The sequence below is a fragment of the Schistocerca serialis genome, chromosome 4, assembly GCF_023864345.2.
Source record: "Schistocerca serialis cubense isolate TAMUIC-IGC-003099 chromosome 4, iqSchSeri2.2, whole genome shotgun sequence".
NCBI lineage: Eukaryota > Metazoa > Arthropoda > Insecta > Orthoptera > Acrididae > Schistocerca > Schistocerca serialis.
In genome coordinates this window covers 127,920,322-127,935,705 of record NC_064641.1, presented here as the reverse complement: position 1 = coordinate 127,935,705, position 15,384 = coordinate 127,920,322, and the positions used below count along the sequence as shown (strand labels likewise).

Genomic DNA, 15,384 nt, shown 5'->3' with positions numbered 1-15,384 from the left:
TGACGTATATTTCGTGGCACCAACATCTCTACTGCTATACCACGTGACTATTGGCAAAACAATGGTGGTATCCTGTTGTGCTTATGGTTGTACCGAGCGTTTTGTGAAGGGAAGTAACATTAAATTTCACGTGTAAGTATTATTAGTATAATTTAGCGGCATTTCTTGAATACTGATAAACTATTGTGTGTATCATATCCTTACCCAGAACGCCACAGTTACGTAAATTGGCGGTTTGAAGAGCTGTGTGTGTTTGCAATCGTATATATTTCTTGAAATGGTAAGCTACAAAGCTGCTTTTTCTCTTTCGTATAGGTTTCCAAAGGATGAAGGGCGCAGGCAGATGTGGATACAGGCAGTGAAACGAAAAGATTTAAAGCCTACTGCGCACACACGCATCTGTTCGAAGCACTTTGAAGAATATATATATATAAACAAAGATGATGTGACTTACCAGACGAAAGCGCTGGCATGTCGATAGACACACAAACATACACACAAAATTCAAGCTTTCACAACAAACTGTTGCTTCGTCACGAAAGAGGGAAATAGAGGAAAAGACGAAAGGATGTGGGTTTTAAGGGAGAGGGTAAGGGGTCATTCCAATCCCGGGAGCGGAAAGACTTACCTTAGGGGGGAAAGGAGGACAGGTATACACTCGCATACACACACACATATCCATCCGCGCACACACACACACACACACACACACACATATATATATATATATATATATATATATATATATATGTGTGTGTGCGTGTGCGTGAGAGAGAGAGAGAGAGATTTATTACCAATAACCCTTCCCACTCCAAAATCAATGGCAATGTGCATTGCTACTACATAAGAAGAAAGGATGATTTTTAGTATCCTGGATTAAATCTGACTTTGGTACAAAAAGAGGTGAATTATGCTGGTATTATTTTAAAGAACAATTTGTAAAAACAAGTTAGGGGTTTGATTTCTCATCAGGGTTTAGTTTTATTTTGTACTTCCCAGTTACAAAACATACGAATATCAGAAACAAATACTGAATACCATTTGCAAAAAGGTAGTTGTATGGCCTATGTTAGTTTCCAGATAATAAGCTATAATGTATGGGATAAATAATATGCTGCTACAAAAATCTTTGGTCATTTACCAAAAAGCATTAAAAGCCTGACAGATAGCCAACCAGCATTTAAAATCAAACTAAAAGAATCTGTGAATGACAGCTCCTACTCAGTAGACGATTTTTTAGGTATAAATAAGTGACTGGAAGAATTGTCATGTAATGATAGGTCTACCTTTCATTAAACTGACACATCATTGTGAAGTATCGTATTCATGATCTGCGGAACAAGTATTCATGTAAGTAGGTACTGATTTTGTAGCTATCTTATTTGATACATCTACGAAACAAACTGTTTAAACCAAAAAAGAGCTTTCAAATGAAACTGCTTTACGTTCTGTGGGTGAACGACACAATTGAGTTCGTTACATTCGATGTGAACACGTGTGTTTACGTTACAGGTTTCGTTGTTTATGCCGTTTTATGAAGTCTATAACACTTTCTACAACCAAGGCACTAAAACACACACACGCAATATTTACATTTTATGCAGTGCATAACGCGTATTGTTAGTAGAGAATGCATCTCATAATTGGTAACACTGAAATATTCGCGGCGAATATATTGCCGACAACGAAAGTGTTTCAGCAGTTCACAAAGTTCTTTGTGAAGTAATGGCTGTAAAACTAAATTTTTACAGTGGTGACGCAATAATTTATCACTTCTAGCTGTGTTTACATAAGCTACATTTAATGTGGTGAAGTTAGCAGGAAATCCACTGAGAAATACTGGAAGTGAAATCAGGAATCAGAATGCTGCCTTGAACTGGCGTTCTGCCAACAGTCACGTGATTCTATGTTGCAGCCACGCCGGATGTATAGCCGCTGCACTGCTTGCCCAGTCTATTAGTATCTATGGTCTAAGAGTTGGACTCGACTGCGAATCGCAGAGACAAGCGTAGTACAAACTGTGGCCAACAGATGCCACTGTTAACCGCGCTTTTTAGTTGCTACTTGCGACTCTTAGTTGCGACTTGTCACTGAAATCGCAGAAAGCAGTGCTAAATTCGACCAATGGATGGCTCACGTATTTGAATATGAAATCAGAAATACTACTTGCGGCTGCTAACTGTGACTGAAATCGCAGTTAGATTCTGTAAAGTTGTTATTGTGATATCTGCGACTTCTCAGTCACTGTGATTTCTAACATACGCGATTTCCTGCCCACCACTAGACAGGAGTGAGGGACAAATATAGCAGATGGATGTTTGGGATTGCTAGTGGAAATTGTTAAATAAAGTACACCGGGTAAAATGGGTCAGCAATCAAGCAAGACAAATATTAATTCGCACAGGAGTCTTGCTAATGATGAAGAAAAAGCCCTTCTGTCTTATTTTAAGACTATTTGTAAAGGAAAGAAACATGCAAATAGAGAAGACTTAAAGGTATGCTTCACTGTATCACAAAACAATAGGGTAATTGCAGGTTACCATCAATATATTAAAAACGCGTTGTGCATCGAAAGCCATAGTGACAGTTTTGTTTCCTACCATTAAAATACAAATAATAGGGACAATGCCTTCAAAATCGGCCGTGTATATACAGTCTTTATTTCACTGAGTGGCGTTAAGAGATGGAAATCATATTTTACTTGTATGAAAAAGTAAATCGTTTTTACGAGAAGTAGTTTAATCTATACACCAGTGGTTGCGCTGTAGATTATCATACTTAAATATGTATTGAGAGATGCTGCGCAAATTGTAATTTCATTAGTCTGTTGCCATAGTCTTTGTGAGCTTTACTATTGGGAATGTCCAGTATTATACAGAATATCAAGGTTGTATAAGCAGTCAGATGACTGTACAAATGTAACATGATTGCCTCAAAGGCCAGACACTACGCATACTGAATAAAGGGATGTGAATATGATGAATAATGATTCAGCAGAACCCACGAGAAAATAGTTTTCGAAACATCATACTAGGATCAATATTTTTTTAATCAAATCATGGCAGGCGGTAGATGGAGGAATGTTTATCATTAATAGAGCAGCACATTCAGTATATTAATAAACATTGCTCCACCTACTTCTTCCATGATTTAATTAAAACATTGATTCACTCACTCAGTGGTTACACAGGCACCTAAGAATACAGCCTAAATTTTATGACATATTCTGTTTTACAAGACAAATTCTGCACGATATATTCTATTGCGTCACCACGTAATTTTGTACACTCCACATTATGACAACTGTTGCACACTAAATGACACAATAACGTACCCCCCAAACACATTGTCACCACATAATTAAACTGCTAGAGCAAGCAACCTCTTCATCCAGTGCACCCTCTACTCAACATTTCACTTCCACTCCAAAACAAACACACCATGGTCTCTCTGACATACCGCAACACTTCATGGCACAGCACAACTAAGTCTTGAGTCAAAGAAGATGGGTGGTATCCCATAGCCAAGTATACCAAGTGAGGGGGCATGAAGAGGAGTGGGCAGAGATGAAGGAGGAGGAAATGTGTACAATACGTGTGTAATGCATATGCATTCAAAGCAACATGCTAGAGGCTAGTTTATAAAAATAAGAAAGAATGAGTGGCTGTGAAATGTTTTTTCATTAATATGGTTTGTACTAACCTCAACTGCAGTTACAAGTTGTGATATTACTGTAGAGATGCGTACATGATAAATAATAATAAAGAAGTTTAAGCCATGAGTGATTTACAACTTGTGCCCATGATGACTCTTCTCATAATCTGTATTTATATACTTCTTGTAATCTACAGGTTTTGTGCTATAATCCACCAGTGCTTAGATGTGCAGTTTTGCGCCATTCCCGTTAACAAGCATCATATAATGCAGGCTACAGGCACATTTTTCTCGGTGTGGAATACCCTTGATACATAATGCCCAAGGTGCCTTTGTCTAAATCGGCCTCTCCAGTGCATTGAATGCTTGGCAACTTATTTGATACGGGTAGTATCATTTCAGTTAAGACTAAAATGATGGTTAAGGAGGCATGATGCACCATCCTTTACATTACAGTATGTGAAACATTGGACAATGAGTCAGTGACTGTTATATCGAAAGATGAGGAGTACAGAAGTCTCCGATTCCATCCGTCTGCTTTAACCCATGACGTCACCAACATGGCGGAAACGACCACTCTCGATGTTTCCAATACGGCATCTATGACATCATTACATAAACGACATCAAAAACGAAAATACATATAAAACCAACACACACACACACCTCCAAAAATATAATCAAACTAACAGGACCATTGCGGGAAATTGGGGGTTTTTGGGTAGGGACAAACTAAATATAAACACATACCGAGACACTCCACAATCCCAAACCACACAAAATGACGACATAAAAACACCACAAAATTCCCAAATTCCGCTACACTTACAATATCAACAGCACTCAGTCACTTTCCTTCACCTACGTAGCTCAACCGGAATTGTCGATACCACAAAATAAAAACCAACTACAATCGGACACTTCCCTTGACCTATATGGTGAACAACAGCTCATGATCCCAAAACACACATAGCTACGAAGACACTTTGGAATCGAACACTTCCCTTGACCTATATAGGTCAACAACAGCGCACGATACCAAAACACACGTAGCTGCAATGACAAATTGCAATCGATCACTTCCCATGACCTATGTAGCTCAAATACAACTGACGATACCAAAAAAATTGAAATAGAGTACTTCCCCCTAAAATACATAAATCAACAAGTGCCGAAACCAAAACATCAACCGCCAACATGTGCAGTAAATAACACCAACCCAACAACACATGAAAACCCCTCCAAACATCACAACAGAGAAACAATAGACCCAAAAAAATGACTGCTTACCGTAAGAAAGTTCAGGCGCTACACACTAACCCCCAACTCTCATATTCTGCTTGCATGCATCGCATTTCACTATCTCCATCACAAGCCCAAAAAGTTGCAGAAACTTAATGACGGACAACATGTCGCCCCCCATTTCAGCCTGCAGACGCACACTATTAAACATAGAAGCCACATCCATACCCAACAAAAGAAGCCCACGTTGAATTAAACGACTTACCGCAAACCAATAACATCAAACGACATTGCAATAACAAACACAATGGAAACTTAATTCTTAACTCACTGAAACTAATTTCCATTTTATAACAGTCACAACCGATAAATGCACACTTCAAGCACCAACACCCAAATGAACCCAGTACACCACCAGAGGACACCACCAACTGCAACAAGACATCTACAAATACAACACACTCATAAACTAAACTTTGCGCCGTCATAACGTCACACAGCACAACACTCTTACGTCAAGGGTCAAAGCCGATGGGCGGGATCGGACGCCTCCGTTGACAGCACCAGAAGTGGCAACTTTCCTTCATTGAGTTCCAAGAACTGTAGTCCAAGACTATAATGCTTGCTTAAATGTTGCAACAAATCTTTTTCTTCCCTTTATGGGATGTAGCTCCTTTCTTGTCCTATTTTTTGAGCTTGCATGTAGGCCATTCATCACCATCATGACTCTTTTGTGACACTTGTCTTGTGTATCCAGTACAGCTGTATGTTGGACTCGGAAGCTATCTGAAATGCCATTGGAGGTGCCATTTTTTATTCTCACAGATGAGCTTATTATCCATGGGTTTTAGCCAAGCTTCACACATATTGAGGTAGGTAGAATTGGCATTAAAGATGCCACTTTCAGCGAAATGCAACTACATTGCTGGCCACTAAAATAGCAGCACCACAAGGGTGGCATTCAACAAACACCAAACTGGCTTGAAGTGGGCAAGAAGTTTGGATATGCAAATTATTTGCATTTCAGCACTACTGTACAATGTAGATAGGCCAAGATTGATGGCATACACATTCTATGTAAGGAAAGATTGTACAGTGAGTTTCTCTTTCAGATGTCGCATTTGAAAGTTGTTTGTTTGTGAAGAGATAATTGCGTGGCTCGTGTGAGAGGTAGACATGCCTACCACCAAGTGTCAGACTTTGAGAGCGGTAGAGTTGTGACGTGTCGAGACTGCAGTTTATCGTTCCGCTATATTGTTGCTGATATCAATCAGCATTCCACAACTGCTGTCCAAATATAGAATTGATGGGTTCAGGAGGACTATCCTCAACCCTGTGCAGGGTCTTGGCGGCACCTAGTGACTCGTGCCCAACAGGATAGTCATATTGATTGCACAGTTGTGCAGGATTGTACAGCCACATCAGACCTCAAAATGGGCTTATTTGTATGAAAGCAAGTGTCCCCACTGTCAGAGCTACATCTGGAATGCAACAGACTGTCAGCAGTGACCACTGTTGGGGCTTCCCATGACACAGCACGAGAGATGCGCAAAGGCGAGGTGTGCAGAATGACAACACTGGACATGTTTGTGGCTCCGTGTCGTCTTTTCAGATGAGTCTCAATCCTGTGTACAACAACACGATGGACGTACCAGTGTGTGGAGGCTTAGAAGAGCACACACATTGCCAAGTTGCATTTCTTGTCATATGGGCCCTGCAATTGGTACAATGGCGTGAGGTGTCTTTAGGTCCACAATACATACTCATCTGGTTTTCATAGCCAGGAATTTGGTAGTGGTAACCCAGTGGTAGTGCCATGTCTTAGGTGTCTATCACACCTTCTTTCAACAAGGTAAAGACCACATATTTCCCATGTTCCCCTGACCTGCTTTGACACAGATGTTGTTAAATAGTTGCCCTGGCCAGCACATTCTCCATATCTCTCGCCGATCAGAAACACATGCTCTAAATTTTATTTCACATTCTGTAGATTCTACCTACTTTACTTTTCACAGACTTCTGAAGTAAAACTTCATTGTTTGCAATCCTTCCTGGTATTATTTTAATGCCCAGTAGTGATTTTAAGTATCTTATAAAATGAAAGAACTTAAATTATTTACATCTGTCTGTTAATTAAAGCCAATTGGTTTTGAGCTAGTTATAATTTTTTATGTAGAGAATGACTGGACTGAGCCTCACTTTATTAAAAATTAGTGCTTGATTATTAGTCCAGCTGATGGCTGTAATTTGCTTGCCAATGAAAGGAAAGCTAGTGTAATAGCCTGGACAGCAGGACGACTCGCTGAATATAAATGTTAAACATGGATAAGAGATTCTTGAAGGGATGGATGAATTTTACTAATTTGAATGTGGCATATGTAGAAGAGGAGGATAAAAACCCACAATAGCAAGGATTCCATAAGAGAGAGGACTTTTTCTTGTAATGTTGTACAGACACATCAGCAGTAACGTGAACTAAGTTTAATTTTGCTTCCACAAGAAGAGATTCACAGTATCACTGAATGAAGTATAGAATGGTACAAAGTCTCATAACTATAGAACACATCAGTATACGGTCTTGTTGGTGAGCATACAATAAGTAAGTAAACATAAGTGAGCCCAAGGGCCCGGCACACAAGACTTATATTAAGCAGCTGTGCACATGTCACAGTGCTTGCTGCACCGCCTGTCCAGGCTGCAAGGTGGCCTCTTGAGACCGGCCGTGGGGGCACTTGTATCACACACTGTTTGATTATGCGTGCTCACACAGTAGGGTTACAACACTCTTTCCACCTTGGGGAAAAGAGTTCACTGTGAAAATATCTGTCTCCATCAGTATGTGATGACGCCTGGAACAGGAGAATATAGTCTGAAATGGTGCAAGCAGGTGCACTGTCCACTCCCCTGCAAGAGGTTGGAAGGGAGCACTGGTGACGATGGTGCTGTATCCATGTCCGGGTACGCACTGTGGGGTGCAAGCAGCAGGAAATATTGCAGTGATGATGGGCTGCGGAGCTGGATGTAGGTCCAGCATTGACTCTCCACCTGGCAGTGGAGGCACCCAGAGCGAAGATGGCACAGGAATTGGAGGAGGCGTAGACTGCGCCAAGGGGGACAGTGCCGATGCGGGTGCGCTTTCAGTTTCATTGTGACGTGAGCCATGAAATTGGCAGCACATCCTGTATCTTCCAAAAACAGGAAGGAATATTCTGAGCAGAGCACGTAGTATGTCCAGTTGTTGGTATGAAACTTGATCTGACACCAGATGCATTTCATCAGAAATAGAGAACCCAAAAATTTTGAAGGTATCTAACCCAAATAAGCTTTCAGTGTTGGCGTCGCCATCCATAACTAGAAATGTCACAGGGCACACATCTTTTTTGCACATTATGGAAGTAGAAAACTGCCCCAATATAGGTATTTGTTGTAACTTACTAACCAACGAGAGACAGGGGTTCATGCCAGTGTTCAAAATTCCACATAGGTTTGAGAATTTAACAAAGTCATTGCTGCGTCTGTGTCCAGTTGCATTTTTCACACCTTGCCCACCAAATGCATTTCAATATAGTTTGGGGCTACCATCATTTGGAAAACACTGTTCTCATTCGTGTTCGTGTCTGATGAAGGAGGCTGAGAATTGCACATAGTCACAGTAAGTACGTTTTTCTTTTTTTACAATGGTAGCAAGTCACCCAACGCTTTTGGCACATGGCCTGCAGTTGTGACACTGACTGCTGCTGCATCTTACATCGGTGCTGCCCCACATAGTTTTCCCCCTGCGGGTCCATGGGTTAGAATAGGCCCGAGGTCTTCCTGCCTGTCGTAAGAGACGATGGAAAGGAGTCCCGCACTTTTCGGCCCAATGAGTTCAGGTTCCATTCTATGATTTGACCTGCCACTTTCAAAATTCTAAAGAAGTGCGGGCCATATGGGAAAGGACGCCTTACGTGGTGCATGAGTTATCCAGAGTGGCTGTAGATTTTATCTCTAGAATCTCTTGTCATGGCTTTGCTTCTCCACCTGTGATTCAACTATTTGGGCGAGGACACTTTCTGGGGTATGTCATCTTCATCTTCTTCCATTGTCTCCTGTCCTCTTTTGCCCCCATAACAATATTGGATTTCTCTGCTCCCAATATCCAGCACGGCAGCCAGTCCGTTATGGGGCTATCATTTACCCATTTGGTGGAAGCTCCTACAACACAGGGGTCGCACTGCTGATGCCTGAGCTGTAAACTCCCCATGCTGAGGAGTAAATGCCTGTCTTCCTGGGGCATCAGGACTCCCGACAACGGCCATCATGCCAGTTGGCCTTTGCTGTGGGTGGGTGGCATCCATGGGGAGAGACCCTGATTGGAGTGGGTGGCTTCAGGGCGGATGACCTGCGCGTACTAAGTCATCCCTTGCTGGTGACCGTACGGCACTAGCAGTCTCTAAGAAGGGCAAGATCGAATACAATGCCGACAGGTATGGCCATAAAACATTTCCCTCCCTTGCTATGCCATGGGAGGAATGTAGGGCTACAGAATGGAGAGAGCCATATTCGCCTCAGTTTTTAGTCTGTAGCCTCAATTTTTCATTGGACACCTTGAGGATAAGTTTGGAGAAGTGACAGCGCTGTCAAAGATGCAAAACGGTGCAGTCTTGATTCAGACAGCATCCCCAGCCCAATCCTGAGTATTACTCACCTGTGAAAAGCTGGGTGATATTCCTGTTTCCATCGCGATCTCCTCTTGCAGTCTGACAATGAACTCCGAACCAGTTTAGAACGGTGGGGGGGGGGGGTGTTCATTTCATCCGGCACGTTTACAGAGGACCCAAAGACAACAGGGTTGCTACCAGTGCCATCATCTTGGCCTTCCAGTGTGATTCATTGCTAGAAAAGGTCAAGGTGATAGTTTACTGCTGTGACATTAAACCATATATCCCTCCCCCTATGCAGCACTTTAAGTGCTGGAAGTTCGGTGATGTCTTCCCCCTGCACTGCCAATGCCACATGTCGAGACTGTGGACGTACACTGCACCCAGATACTCCATGTGCACACCACCTCCCACTTGCATCAACTGTGGAGAGCACCAATCCCCCTGTTCACCAGACTGCCCAGTACTCCATAATGAGCAAAAAATCCTGGAGTACAAGACCCTGAACTGGTTGACTTACACAGAGGCTAAATGTAATTTTGAAATATTACACCCCTTTTGGTTGACGTCGACATTTGCTGCAGCTACGTCACCATCGCTGTCCCAAGTCCAGTGGTTCCTCACCCTGTGCCATGAACAGTGGTCTCTGCAGGGCACCTGAATACATCCGGCCCCTTGGTGGTAGGGGGCAAATTTTCCTCTTTTGCCCCCAAAGCACCTACTTCGGGAGCAAGGCCACCACAAACACAGGGGACATTGGTCCCCTCTCCCCTGCCGGAGAAGCAACAGCTTCGTCCAGCTCCTCTCGTGCAGAAGGGGTCCCTTGTGCCCTTCTCTGCCAAGGTCTCCACTCGCCAGTGGCTCAAGGAGCCAAAAGCTGCTGGACGAAGAGCTACATGCTCTTCCTCCGTGCCTGAAGCTGCTTTGGAGAAATCTTCCCAGGAAGCCCCTAAAGAGAAGCAAGAGAGCAAGCAAACTAAGTAGTAGTCTGCTAAGAAACAAGACCCTCTGGTGGCCCCAACACCACCACTCCACCCCTTGTGGGTCTGGGGATTAGAATAGGCCCAAGGCATTCCTGCCTGTCGTAAGAGGCGACTAAAAGGATTCTCACACATTTCAGCATTTGTGATGCTCCTCAGTGGGGTTTGACCTCCATTTTCCAAAATTTTCCCAAAGAACGAGCCAGTTGGGGAAGGGCGCCTTTGATGGTGCATCGTGCCTTGAGATCTTGAGGACACTTTCTGCTCATCCCACTGCAGTCCAGCTCATTCTCCATCTCTTGGGCGAGGACACCTTCCAGGGTGCGTTTTCCACCATGCTATACGCAGTGTCGCTTTTTGCACTGACGATGGCCATGGACTTCATTGAATCTCATATCCAGCACGGTAGCCAGTCCATTGTGGTGGGGCCGCCATGTTGGTTGTAGCCCCCAACAACACTGGGTTCGCTCTGCTGATGCCTGCGCCATTAACTCCCGATGTATGCCAAGGAGTAGATGCCAGTCACACTGGGATATCAGGACTCCCAGCAATGGCCATCCTGCCAGGTGGCCTTTGCTGTGGCTGGGTGGCACCCATGGGGAGGACCCCTGGTCAGAGGGGGTGATATCAGGGCAGTTGATGCGCAATGAAGCGTACCATGTCATCACTTGCTGGTGATCAAACACCAGCAGTCACCATGCGTTCCAAGTCACAGTACAATGCAAGGAAGTATGATCCTAAATCGTTCCCCTCCCTGGTCACACCATGGAAGAAATGCCAGGCTAAGGATGGCAGCGATCCTCTGTACCTCGTATGTACAAGAACTGATGGGGACTCCTTTGTTTCGATGAAGCCACAGTTTATGTAGAGCATTTAGAGGACAAGTTTGGGGAGGTGGAGGGCTTGTCCAAAGCATGATAAGGGTCAGTCTTGATAAAAACAGCATCTTCTGCCCAGTCAGGGACTTTAATCACTTGTAACAAATGGGGAGATGTTTCTTAAGAGTTTAAATATGGTCCAGGGTAATATCTTCCACTGGGACCTACTTTTGCAGTCTGACAACGAGCTGTGCGTCCATTGGGTCCAAGGCATAATCAGGTTGCTACCGGTGCCTTCATCTTGGTCTTCAAGGGTGACACCTTACCTGACAAGGTCAAGGTGATGGTCTACTGCTGTGATGTCATGCCATATATCTCTCCCCCAATGCAGTGCTTTAAATGCTGGAAGTTCGGCCATATGTCTTCTCGCTGTACTTCCAGCGTCACATGTCGAGATTGTGGACGTCAATCACATCCCAATAATACATGTACCCCACCTCTCATCTGTGTCAGCTGCAGAGAGCATCATTCACCTTGCTTGCCAGACTGCAGGACTTTAAAGAAAGACAGGAAAATCATGGAATACATGACCCTGGACCAACTGACCTACACTTAGGCTAAGAGACAATATGAGCGCCTACATCCTGTGGCTATGACCTTCTCATACACCATGCTACGAGAATAGTTGTAGCCCCATCAGTTCAGCAAATTCCAGTTGGCCCTCAGGGCCAGAAGGCTACACCTGCCCCCTTGATGGTGGGGGGAGGTGGGGATACTTCTCTCCCTGTTGCTCCAGCACCGCCTGCCTTGGGAGCACTGTCTCAGTTCGACCTCTGCCTCTTAAATACCGGGGCCATTACTCGGCCATTGATTTATCCATTTGCAGCCCAGGGCTTCTCCCATCTATCCACTGGAGATCACATGATGACCTGTGGTAGTGACCCCTTCCCCATCTTCCTGTCACTGCCCCGGCATCAGGCCCATGGACGCCTGTCCATATTGGCTTTAAACAAGGGAGACTGGGGAAACTTTCATTTCTGTGGTCACCGTTGACTCTCCCCCACATGGTAACATCGATGTGATGGTTGAGCAGGTGATTACAACAATCATTACTGCGGCGGAAATTGCGATCCCTCACTCTTTACTTTGCCCCCAGCAAAAGGCAGTCCCTTGGTGGTCGCCGGAAGTCACTGAGGCAATTAAGGGGCGTTGGCGAGCTCTACAGTGGCATAAGTGGCACCCTTCCCTGGAGCACCTCGTAGCCTTTAAGTGGCTCAGTCCCCGCATTCGCCAGCTTATCAAAAGATGGAAGCAGGAGTGTTGGGAGAAATAAGTCTCAACCATTGGGTGCCATACGTCACCTTCCCAAGTCTGGGCAAGGATCAAACGTGTTTTCACATACCAGACCCCAACAGGTGTCCCTCGCTTTAACATCAGTCACACATTATCTACAGATGCAAATGCAATTGCAATTGCTGAGCACCTTGCATGAGCACCTTGCATGAGCACCTGTGTTGGAGAACTACCCCCTAGCCTTTTGCACCCTCAAATGGCGGATGGAAAGGAAGGTCCTCTTGTTCGCTACACGCCACAGTGAACCCTATAATGCCCCATTTAGAGAGTGGAAGCTCCTCAGTACCCTTGCACATTGCCCCGAAACAGCTCGTGGGCCAGATCAGATCCACAGTCAGATGATTAAAAATCTCTCATCTGACTACAAGCGACATCTCCTCATCATCTTCAACAGAATCTGGCGTGAAGGTGTCTTTCCATCACAGTGGTGGGAGAGCACCATCATTCCAGTGCTTAAACCCGATAAAAACCCACTTGATGTGGATAGCTATCAGCCCATCAGCCTGACCAATGTTCTTTGTAAGCTGCTGGAATGTATGGTGTGTCAAGATGGGTAGGGTCCTGGAGTCATGTGGCCTACTGGCTCCATGTCAGGACGGCTTCCGCCAGGGTCGCCATACCACTGATAATCTTGTGTCCCTCAAGTCAGCCATCCGAACAGCCTTTTCCAGGCGCCAACACCTGGTTACCGTCTTTTTTGATATACGAAAAGCGTATCACACCACCTGAAGATATCATATCCTTGTCACATTATACAAGTAGGGTCTCTGAGGCCCACTCCCGATTTTTATCCACAATTTCCTGTCACTTCGTACTTTCCGTGTCCAAGTTTGTGCCTCCCATAGTTCCCTCCCATATGCAGGACAATGGGGTCCCGCAGGGATCCATATTGAGTGAATATCTGTTTTTAGTGGCCATTAATGGTCTAGCAGCAGCTGTAGATCCCATCTGTCTCACCTATGTATGCAGATGACTTCTGCATTTCGTGCTGCTCCACAAGTACTGGTGTTGCTGAGTGGTGCCTACAGGGAGCCATCCATAAGGCGCAGTCATGGGCTCTAGCCCACGTTTTCCAGTTTTCGGCTGCAAAGTCATGTGTTATGCACTTTTGCCAGTGTCGTTTCGTTTGTCCGGAACCAGAACTTCACCTTACTGATGATCCCCTCACTGTAGTGGAGACATATCGATTTTAAGGACTGGTTTTTGACACCCGTCACATTCCCACAGATCAAACAAGTTTTTGGGTACCACACCCCAACTGGTGTTCCCAGTGTTAACATAAATGGTGTGTTATCTACCGACGCAAACGCGATTGCCGCACGCTTTGTTCAGCACCATGCTTATGCCTTTGCATTGGAGAATTATCCCCCAGCCTTTCGCACTCTGAAACAGCAGATGGCAGGGAGAGTCCTCACGTTCACTACAAGCCACAGTGAACCTTATAATGCCTCATTCACAGAGTGGGAGCTCCTCAATGCCCTTGCACATTGCCCCAACCCAGCTCCTGGGCCAAATCAGATCCACAGTTAGATGATCAAACATACCTTGTCTGACTACAAGTGACATCTCCTCGTGATCTTCAACCGAATGTGGTGTGATGGTGTCTTTCCGTCTCACTGGTGGGAGAGCACCATACCAGTGCTCCAACCTGCCAAAAACCCAGTTGATGTGGATAGCTATTGGCCCATCAGCCTCACCAACTTTCTTTGTAAGCTGCTGGAACGTATGTTGTGTCAGCGGTTGTGTTGGGTCCTGGAGTGATGTGGCTTACTGGCTCCGTGCCAGGGCAGTTTCTGCCTGGGTCGCTCTACCACTGATAATCTTGTGTCCCTTGAGTATGCCTTCTGAACAGCCTCTTCCAGATGCCAACACCTTATTGCCGTCTTTTGTTATTTACAAAAAGTGTATGACATGACCTGGAGAAATCATATCCTCGTCACATTATACAAGTGGGGTCTCTGAGGCCTGCCGGCAATTTTTATCCACAATTTCCCGTCGCTTCGTACTTTCCATGTCTCCAGTTGGTGCCTCCCATAGTTCCCTTCCATATCCAGGAGAATGGGGTCCTGCAGGGTTCTGTATTGAGTGTATCTCTATTTTTAGTGGCCATTAATGGTCTAGCAACAGCTGTAGGAACGTCTGTCTTACCCTCTCTATATGCAGATGACTTCTGCATTTCATGCTGGTCCTCAGTACTAGTGTTGCTGAGCGTCACCTACAGGGAGCCATCCTACAAGGCACAGTTGTGGGCTCTAGCTCACGGTTTTCAGTTTTCGGCTGCAATGTCACGTGTTATGTACTTCTGTGGTACCATTCATTCGGAACCAGAACTTCACCTTACTGTCGAATCCCTCACTGTAGTGGAGACATATCGATTTTTAGGACCGGTTTTCGACACTCGATAGACTTGGCTCCCTCACCTTCGTCAGCTTAAGTGGAAGTGCTGGCAGCACCTCAATGCCCTCCACTGCCTGAGCAACACCAACTGGGGTGCGGATTGCTGTACGCTGCTGCAGCTCTACAGAGCCCTTGTTCAGTTCCGCCTTGATTATGGGAGTCTGGTTTATGGTTCGGCAATGCCCTCAGCATTGCGTTTACTCAGCCCAGTGCACCACTGTGGCGTTCACCTAGCGATGGGAGATTTTAGGACAAGTCAGGTGACCAGCGTCCTGGCAGAGGCCGGAGTCCCTTTTTTGC

General features: G+C 44.9%; 1 protein-coding gene across 4 annotated transcripts in view; it reads left to right on the top strand.

Annotated features, from left to right (window-relative positions):
* Window positions 1-2,250: 2,250 nt before the first annotated feature.
* Window positions 2,251-15,384, top strand: part of LOC126473699 (MTOR-associated protein MEAK7) — a 51,500-nt gene continuing 38,366 nt past the window's right edge. The window contains exon 1 of one of the 4 annotated variants that reach the window (XR_007586516.1): window positions 2,251-2,495. Coding sequence is in view for 2 of the 4 variants with exons in the window: in XM_050100937.1 (XP_049956894.1) it covers window positions 2,364-2,495 (132 nt within the window). In the remaining 2 variants the exon portion in view is untranslated. The remainder of the gene's footprint in view (window positions 2,496-15,384) is intronic. The other 3 variants (XR_007586517.1, XM_050100937.1, XM_050100938.1) reach the window with 3 other exon arrangements.